Raw genomic sequence first — 10,174 nt, 5'->3', positions numbered from 1 at the left:
TTGTCTGTGGTGTATCTGTGGCCGATGTCATGGGAAGATCAGGTTATTGTACTTTCATTATTATTTTATTTAACTTTTCAGCTGCTGGAGCAGGCATGACTCAGCATTTTATCACACTTCACCCAGATCGACCTGATTTGCAGGTTGTTTTACATTTCCCAATTTCGATCAGAGATTATTTATCAGACCGTTACAACAACTTTTGTTTTATCGGTGTCAGTCAAACACTACCATGCAATTTAAGCAGCTTTAATCTCTAATCTAAATTGGGAAATGTAAAACAACCTCCAAATCAGGTTGGTCTGGGTGAAGTGTGATAAAATGCTGAGTCGTGTCTGCTCCAGTAGCTGAACAGTTAAATAAAATAATAATGAAAGTACAATAACCTGATCTTCACATGACATCGGCCACAGATACACCACAGACAACACTTCACCCAGACTGACCTGATTTGCAGGTTGTTTTACATTTCCCAATTTAGATCAGAGATTATTTATCAGACCGTCAGTCAAACACTACCATTCAATTTAAGCAGCTTTAATCTTCAAGTCCCTTTTCCCTTTCTTGATGTAATTTTTTTTTGTCTAAGATCTGCTGCTCGATTTATAGACTTTTAAGATGAATATGAGGAAAATCCTCTGTCACATTCACACTATGAACTCGTAGTTCAAACAGTAACCGCTGTAAGATTGACTCAGAAACAAAATTCCCAGGTTGACTTGCTGAATATATCTCACATCTAACACAGCCAGCCGTGTGATTATTTCTCCTTCGAGTGTTTCACCCACTGTATTTCATTGTTCTATCAGTCGAATTATGAATAATGAAGTGTGAAATCAGTTAAGGTCACGTTGTGTTACAGAGGAAGTCACACATTTCACCTCATATGTCACTTATCAATCATCAGTTATCTGTATATTTAGGCTAAATAACAGATGCATTTGTTAACCAGTGTGATTGAGCATGTTAAACAACGTTACCTTGGCGTTCATGTCTTCATTCATAAAAAATTCCTCCCTGCCCCCCTCCTGGTGCCATGTGACTTATCAGAAATGGTCTGACTTATGAGAACACCAGAGGAACAACTAGAAGTGTTTACATTTGTGGGTTTGGTGTCCCAGTAGCTGCTGTAACAGTAATATGTGAGTCATCCCACACACAGGTGTGTGGGATGACTCAGACTTTGAGCGTGCAAGTATTTTTTTTTGAATGTCGTATGTCACCGTTTTGTTGTTTTACATTAGTATGTTAAGACAAAAACAAAAAAAACATTAAGAGATAAAGTGTTCATAAACTACATTAGTACACAGTGCTAAACTGAAAGGTCTCCAAGGTGGAGCTGGAGATGATTTTACATGCTCTTAACTGTTCTCGTTTGGATCACTGTAACGCCCTTTTTACCTGTTTAAACCAGTCATCTCTACACCTCCTTCACAACCCGGAGAGCCCACATCCCTCCATCCTCTCCTCCCTTCACAGGGTCCCGGTCACCTCCCATGTTCATTTTAAAATACTACTGCTAACTTTTAAAGCATTACATGGCCAAACACCATTTTCTATTTCCAACCTCCTTCACCGCTATGCCCCTCATAGATCGATCAGGTCTGGCCAACAAATGCTGCTTGTGGTCCCACACAGTGGCTGTGTATTTGAAGCTCTTCCCCTTCAGCTCAGATCAGTTGACTCCTGCGGTACTTTGATGAAGCAGTTAAAAAAAAATTATTCAGGCACGCCTTTGACCCGTAGCTGCTCAATTTTAATACATTTTTTTTTTTTTATAACTATGTATGTTTTTCTTTGTTCTGTATTTTTACTGATCTTATCTCTTTTTAATTTTTTTTGTTTTTAGTGCTGTAAAGCACCTTGTGTACACATGTCTGTGAAAGGTAAAGTTCTATTCTATTCTATTCTATTCTACAAAAACCACAGGATTTAAACACCAAAACCAAAAAGCAAACATTGTTGAAATCATACCAAAAATAAAAAATCCCACAGACGTCATCTTCACTCTTCTAACCACATTAAAAAACATTCTAAAACATTAGCAAGCAGACTGGAAAAAATCACACCCCACATCATACACCCTGATCAAACTGGGTTCATTAAAGGACGACACTCCACTAACAATACACGTAGATCAATTAATCTTATAGACCACTCCACTAACAATACACGTAGATCAATTAATCTTATAGACCACTCCACTAACAATACACGTAGATCAATTAATCTTATAGACCACTCCACTAACAATACACGTAGATTAATTAATCTTATAGACCACTCCACTAACAATACACGTAGATCAATTAATCTTATAGACCACTCCACTAACAATACACGTAGATCAATTAATCTTATAGACCACTCCACTAACAATACACGTAGATCAATTAATCTTATAGACCACTCCACTAACAATACACGTAGATTAATTAATCTTATAGACCACTCCACTAACAATACACGTAGATCAATTAATCTTATAGACCACTGCCACCACAATAAACAAAAAGCCATTATCACCTCCTTAGATGCAGAAAAAAGCCTTTGATAGGGTAAATTGGAAATTTCTACTCGCTACACTCCGGAAATTTGGATTTAGAGAAAATTACCTCTCCTGGATAAAAATCCTGTCCACCTCACCCAGTGCCTGTGTTAAAACCAATGACCAAATGTCCTCAAGGTTCAATCTTGAGAGAGGCACCCGACAGGGGTGTCCACTCTCACCATCTCTCTTTGCATTTTTTATCGAACCACTAGCAGCAGCCATCAGACAGAACAATAACATAAAAGGAATACGAACAGCAAATGTAAGACATAAAATATGTCTCTATGCAGATGATGTGCTACTTTTCCTGCAAAATGCACAGACTTCTCTTCCAGAAACAAAAGGGTTAATAGATAGTTTCTCCTTAATCTCAGAATATTCTATAAATTGGAACAAATCAGTCGTCTTGCCTATCAACTCTATATTTCAGCACACACCTAACACCCCACATTAAATACCTCGGCATTAACGTCTCAGCCAAACTCTCAGACTTGGTGCATTACTTCTTGCCATAAGACCTGACCCCCCCCAAACCACCTCCACCCCCTTTCATTGAGAAACAGTAAGACACCGCCCTGTTACCCTCTGAAAGAAAAACATTTATTGGTCCAGAGTGAAGTAGCAGAATTATTATTATAACACATCATCAATAGGGTAAAACTAACCTGCCTCAGGACGGTCTAAACCAGCTCAAGGTGAGCTCATAGTGAACAATCCAAAGCATCCAAGGATCAAAAACGCGACATCGCTAAGAACGCTTTGCCGCAACAAAACTGGTTTTCCCTGTGGCAAGTTTCTGACACCTCCTGCTTAAAACCCCAAAAATCATAAGGATTAACAGGACAATGATGTGTGTGTGTGTGTGTGTGTGTGTGTGTGTGTGTGTGTGTGTGTGTGTGTGTGTGTGTGTGTGTGTGTGTGTGTGTGTGTGTGTGTGTGATGTATGAAAGACAAACGAACTTCCACTTCTTGTTTGTGTCTGAGAGAAAAGACAGCCTCAGACTAAAAACATTTATTGGTCCATTTCATTGACAGTACAGTGACAAATCATCAAGTTTCATCATGAAGATAAAACTGAGATAAATGATTAAAACTGACAGTTGATATCAGACAGTACAACGATACATATATATGTAGATTTTTTTTTTTTTTAAAGGCCAGAAGACAATACAATGAAATCCAGTTCTCACTCATCCCACCAAAACAGAGTCAGCAGTGAAATAAAACAATAAAACAGCTTTCAGTGAATACTCACTGTATTGTTAAGGCACATTTGATTGTTCCTGTAAATTCTCTCATTTAAAGGCCGACGTTAACAAAAGCATCAATATAGTTTGCATATTATCTTATAAACATTAAAGCTATTTTATCTATATAAGTGCATCAATACTAACTGCATCAGATCATCAGGGTGAGATTTTCTGGGATGGATGAGGGGGGGTCGAGCGAGTTTGAATTAATGTATTATTATTTCTTCTGTCTGCTTTATGCTCTGTAAATACGATTTACTTTAATTTTCAAATGACCACGCTCACCCTCCTATTCCACTCTGAGTAACATCCCTCCTTCTGTAATCAACACAAACCATCACCTGGAATAAGTGTGTCTTTATAGATATTTATTACGATAATGCTGATACTGATATATTAAATAGAACTACAATATGAACTATTTTATTGTAACGTCACCTTCAGAGCCTCGAAGGGAAATTATTTATCTATTATTATTATAATGATAATTATTATTATTCTGTGTGCCCGCCTCTTTAAGAGCGAAGGTGCAAAGACTATTATCCTCGGTGCCAGTTTTTTTTCTTCTTCTAGTTTTTCTTCCACAGAACTTTCGGCGCGGGTTGGGAGCAGAGCACGTCAAAACGTGTGCAAAATTTGGGAATAGTGTGCTCTGACTCTTGTTAACAATTCAACTGTTTCTGCAAAATATTTGCCAATCAAAGCAAAGAAGGAGATGCCTGTCAGCAGTGAGAGGAAGGCACAAAATGTAATCTAATCCCGAGATTACTGCTATGATAAGTAGCTTCTTCTAAGCGAATGAATGAATACAGTGACTCCAATGAAAGTCTGTGATCTTTGAGGAGGAGCTGGTTTAATACTACAGTACACTTAAAGTGCACTGTGATGCTCCATTACAGTCAAATAGCTTCCACAGCATTTTTATTTTTTAAATCAGCATAAACTCAAAAAGTGTCTATGGGTCCTCAAAGTGCACGCACTGGTGCTGCAGAGAGTCCATCAGCTTCCACAGTCTGAAGAACTTTTGTGCAGTAAATATCTCTAATAGTTACAGACTGTGCAAATACATGCAGGTTTTGAACCGTTTTAAAAAAATAGCTTGAATTTTGCGACTGAAGTGCATTGCTTTGTTAAATACATGGGACAGAAGAGGCGGACAGTGATCTGGGTGTCTAACAAACACAAGCTTATACTGTATATTAATAAAATAAACTTTGTTTGAATATAAATATCCCAAAGGCACAGCTTGTTTAAAATAGATGCATCATAAATATGTAAAAATAAAAATAATAATAATAATAATAATAATAATAATAATAAGGCATTTCGAATCTGCTACGAGTGCTATTCATAGAAAAATGAAAACGCAAAGGTTGTCTTCACACTATATCTTAAATATGTGTTGGGTAAAAAGTAACTCCACTAAAAATATATAAAAACATTGTTTCTCTTGAAAGTGGATTGTTCCAATCCAGGACACAGTAAAATCTGTCAAGTAAAATCTGTGGGAAAAAGTGTAAAACTGACTAGAATTGTACGTATCTCATGATTTTTATTTTAGCGTAAAATTTAGAGAGAATCTGATGTATTTCTCTCATTACTGATGTAAGAGATTAAAAATCTTATGTCGTACTGCTCCTTTTCAGCGTTTAACTCCTCATGGTTATTTTAGAATAAACAGGAAGTTCCCAAATGTGTTCACCTGTCTGATAAAGGGTTATAGTGATCTTTGACGCGTTTTGGGGAGAAAACAGACATCGGAGATGACACACCGTATAGAGTATACTGGAATCACCAAATAAAGTATAATAATCTGTATAATCTGGAATATGAGGATAAATCCAAGCACTCTTGCAGCAGGTTGAATCCTCACAGTGAATCATCCTCACTGTCTTCAGGCTTCATTGGCAATTTGTCGAAACCCAATTTGTTGCGGATGCTGAAAACACAAACAAACAATTATTCAAAAGAGGGACGATCAGGACAGAAAGAGAGTTTCAGATCTACTGATGTGATTCAACATACTTGTGCAGTCGATCTTGGAGTCCTTGGTTGCGGCGCTTGATAAAGGCGATCACACCCACAACCACAACCACAACCACAACCAGAACCACAATTCCAAGGACCCAATACATCCAAGTATATCCTGCTAACAGAACAAAAAGTTACATTTTCGTTAATCACGCAGCTTGTAAACAACATCGCATGTTGTGAATGAACGCATCAGCATAAAATCCCCCGGGTATGTTTGGTATTCCGGCTCACACACTATAACCCATATTGCAGATTAATGTGATAAATGGACAGTGTCCATGTCAGATACAATCCTCAGCTTGCCCTGTTAGATCAAATTTGCACCTGTTCACACATTCCAGCAAGAAGTAGACCTGTGAGTCAGACTTGAGGGCTAAAATAACCCCCCTAAACTGAAAGAAGTGCCTGAAGCGGACGAGGGACATGTAGAGGCGACTGGCGTTCACATATCTCTGTATGCTCACACATATTACACAATCACGGATAAAACTAAGCACATAGCAATCTAAATACGCATACACACCTAAATATACACACACCCAAGGAAAGTGTTAGATGTCTAAGCACACAAAGGCAGCCGAGGGTTGCACCAACAACCCACTGCTTCAGTGAACCTTAAAACAATATAATTTATTACCTGGTCCACTGCAAGCGGCTGAAACAAAAGAGAGAGAAGATCACATCAGACTTGAAACATCTTCATGGTGTCTTTCTGTTCTTCCACATGTTCCCTGATCTTTGCGCTCCTGTCTTCAGTGTCTCATGTCACATGACCACTTCCTGTTTGACGACCTGCTCTTTGTTCACAGCCTTTGCCGTGAGGCTCTAAAAGCTCATGTTCCTTCCGTTTCTACTGATCGTCCATTCAGATGTTTCTACAGCTCCATTGGAGTCCGCCTGTGGTAAACACAGACGATCACCGCTCTCCCATAACAAGCAAACAGATACTCACTGGTACAAGTTGCTGTGTGTGTCTTTCCCTAAACAGCCAGAAAACAGACAATACATTCAGATTGTTGAAGATGGTCGGTTTAATACACATGGCAGAATTGTGGATGGAGTTAATGAAATGTGGGTCAGATTGCAGCTTTTTCACGTTGGTCATACGATACCTTGGAATCGGTTGTCGTGTAGAGGATGACCTTCTGGCACGCCTTTAGAAGAAGATGTGTTTTGTTGTATTTCAGCACTTCCTCCGTCTTGTTGAACACGGATTCCTCCTCAAGGGCCATCGTGTACTGCTAGAGGGCCAAGAGGAAATGATGAGGTTTATTTCTAAACCTAATGATTACCTCAGGACCTGTGTGACAAGTGGAACTTATAAAATGTCCTTTCAGATGTTGTTTTGGTGTAATAATGTATAAAAACGTTTCCTGCAGGCTTTGCAGAGCAGTGTGTGCAGACACGATGCATTAATTTTATTTATTTTTTACATTTACTGCAGGTTGCGTCTCAGACACCACTCACGTTCATTTATGCATGCTGATTGTTTTATTATTATTCTTTAACCGTGAAGCACTTTGGTCAACCATGGCTGTTTGGTTATATGTGCTATACATATAAAGTTGGATTAAATATACATTTTGCTTCCGATGTATGAAATCTGAAAATGACAATTAAATTACAAAACAAACAAAAAAACAAACATCTGGTTTGTTTAACTTACTGTTTGATTCTTCCAAAAATACTCCTGGTTTGCATCAGTCTGGTTGACCTGGTATGACGTCCCTTCATGTGTCTGAGTGACTATGCAGGTAAGATCGTCAGCCAGTGTGGAGAACAACTGATGGAACAAGGCTGGGAAAAGGAGACAAAAAGGACAGCGTCCATCATTAGTGAAGTAGAAATTAATGTAGAGTGATTCAGCAGTGAACTGGAAATACAAAGGTCAGATTTACTAGTCCTGTGTAACAAGGTTTATGTATTATTTAATTCCACTTGTTATGAATTTGGTTAACGAAATATTTCTATGGCTCTATAGCGCCTCCCTTAGGAATTGTATGTATAAGCTTCTGCCAAGAGTCCAACACTGTCAGTTCACCGGAGGCGTGCACGAGGTGGGTTGTTGCGCGCAGCACAGCGTATAAATACTTTATATTCATACTTGTTCAATATGTAATCTGTGTGTCTCACAAGTTTGAATGTGCGTCTGTGTTTAATACACTCTGTGGGTTCGCTGCTTAGCCTCCGGTAACCAATGTGTATTTCTATTGTAGCGTGCTGTGTGTAAACTCACATAGCAGCCGTGAACCTGACTGGCACTTTTAGTTTCATATCCAGATCCAGAGAATAAACCACGACACAAAGACGGTGCCAGCCTCCCGTCTTCATTCAATAAAAAAAAACACAACGCAGAGTCGAGGAGTACTTGAGCCAGCCAGGCACCGGCAGTAAACTCTAGTTGTGCATGGTTCCACCTGCACGAGGCTTCTTGCGTCACTGTACGTTCACACAGACAACTCACTGCGTTTCTCCGTTGCTGAGCAACGAATTCGCCGTTTTCGCTTTCCTTACTTCATCACATGGCTGGTGACACCACCCCCCCCCCCCCCCCCCACACACACACACACACACACACACATACACACACACGCGACTGGCCTGCTTTAAAACGCTGTGAAACCACGATGGCACCCGCACGCGGCAGGGTGACGCTTCATTGTTTGATCGCAGCCGTTTCGAATGAAGTTGTGGCCACCGATCACACGAACCACACACGAGCCCCCCACAGGGTCCCCGCAGTGACGCCACTCAACGCGTTTTTAAACTACAAGAAGTCTGCGTGTAAACATTGATCTGCTCTTTTCACGCCCGTTGTGTTTTTACTCCATTGTGTCCTTGTCATCTCTATATTTCTCCTCATTTTGACTTCTAATTCTAAAATAGTTTTAAGGATTGCCGTCAAACTTCGGAACGTGCTCTATGTCGTTAATGGCTCCGTGAGTAAAATCCCGAGCGCTGCGTAATTACGCAGTTGTGTCTGTGGATGTACGGCTCTGCCCTCGCGGTGGAATCTGAGTGAAATAATAACAATAAAGCACTTTAAAGCGAGTCGTAATGGCGTGTTTGATGAGGCGACTAATGTTCATTACTGCGGCTGGTTGCGGATGAGGGTCGCTGCGGTAAGCGGCTGCGGGTCGGTTAAACTGTACGCGTGCAGGAATGGGATGGCTCGTGAAGCCTTTTGATCTATAGAACGAGGAACTCACCATACACTGGGAGAATCTTTGCTGCCATCGCTCCAACGCAGATTTTCAACAAAAAAAAAGAAGAAGACGAAAAGTCCTGGTCTGCACTTCTCCTCTTCGAATCAAACGTAGACTGGCACTATCACTCCAGCGGCGCACCGGATATAAGTGCAGCTTCCGTAACTCCCTCCGCGTCATAATCATCACATTTTGTGTGATTCATGCGCGGCACTTGACGTTAAGTAGTGCCCCAACGATGCGTCGCCCCTCCTTTGAGTTCCGTTAACACATGCTGGACACAACCTGGTCTATAATAGTAAAATCCACCCCGATTATTCATTCAACACAACAACACTCTGCATTATCGGTGGGACATCCTATCAGTTCTAAATCAGTGTCACATATTGAGTTTTTCTTTTTTTAGGTGTCAATGGAGTGAGTAGCAGAATTGGTAGTTGAGTGCAGTGAGTTGTGTACTTGTACTCTCCGCAAATACAACACAACATTTATACAGTCACAAATATTTCATTACACTTGCACAGATCCTATTTTCTAGTAATCTATTAAAAAAAAAAAAGATGCGCTCACATGTTTAAGTGTACGGAAGAGTGGCCCTAAACCTCTTCCGTATTTTAAGCCTATAAGTTTGGTGAAAAAACTTATCGGTGCTCCTGATTCAATATGAACTTCTTCCCCATGTGTCACAGACTCATTTTCCGGTCCAGTGGAGGCAACAGGAACGCAGACGAGGAGAAGAGGAGTGTCAGACAGCAGCCCAACTTGATCAAATTTGAGATGATCAAAAATGCTCAGATGGCCAATAGCACACCAGCAATGTCAACAAAGTCAGAGTCTGGTCCCAAGGTGCAAACTGAAAACTGCCCAAAGTTCACGGTCTTATATACCATGTTGCAGAGGAGGAGCTGGACTAATGAGGTTGTGGAAAATTCCACTGCCCAGTGATTGGTGGTGGATTGATGATGACTCCGGTATCTTGGGGATTTTCCATTTAGGGAATCTTTTTTTTTCTTTTCTTTTTTTTTTTATTACAGTCAGCAGAAATTAAGCCACCATATTCGGACATGTCACCCCACCTTCACTCTGCTTACCTTTATATTTGACTTGAGTGAGGAATTCACTCTCACAGAAGC

General features: G+C 40.1%; 1 protein-coding gene across 2 annotated transcripts; it reads right to left on the bottom strand.

Moving 5' to 3' along the window:
- Positions 1 to 5,335: 5,335 nt before the first annotated feature.
- LOC308121019 (uncharacterized protein) lies at positions 5,336 to 9,152 on the bottom strand. 2 transcript variants are annotated; one of them, XM_080482037.1, is made up of 7 exons: positions 9,045 to 9,152; positions 7,502 to 7,632; positions 6,948 to 7,076; positions 6,788 to 6,815; positions 6,473 to 6,490; positions 5,827 to 5,950; positions 5,336 to 5,740 (listed from the first exon to the last, which is right to left on the bottom strand). In XM_080482037.1, exons 1-7 carry the CDS (start codon positions 9,070 to 9,072, stop codon positions 5,671 to 5,673), a joined length of 528 nt encoding a protein of 175 aa, XP_080338163.1. In that variant the 5' UTR covers positions 9,073 to 9,152; the 3' UTR covers positions 5,336 to 5,670. The 2 variants fall into 2 exon arrangements, with proteins under 2 accessions (XP_080338163.1, XP_080338164.1); XM_080482038.1 differs by having other exon boundaries at positions 5,540 to 5,740; positions 5,827 to 5,947; positions 9,045 to 9,144.
- Between the last annotated feature and the right edge of the window lie 1,022 nt (positions 9,153 to 10,174).

Source organism: Lipophrys pholis (assembly GCF_963383615.2).
Source record: "Lipophrys pholis genome assembly, chromosome: 15".
NCBI classification, from domain to species: domain Eukaryota; kingdom Metazoa; phylum Chordata; class Actinopteri; order Blenniiformes; family Blenniidae; genus Lipophrys; species Lipophrys pholis.
This window is presented reverse-complemented; position numbering and strand designations above follow the sequence as displayed.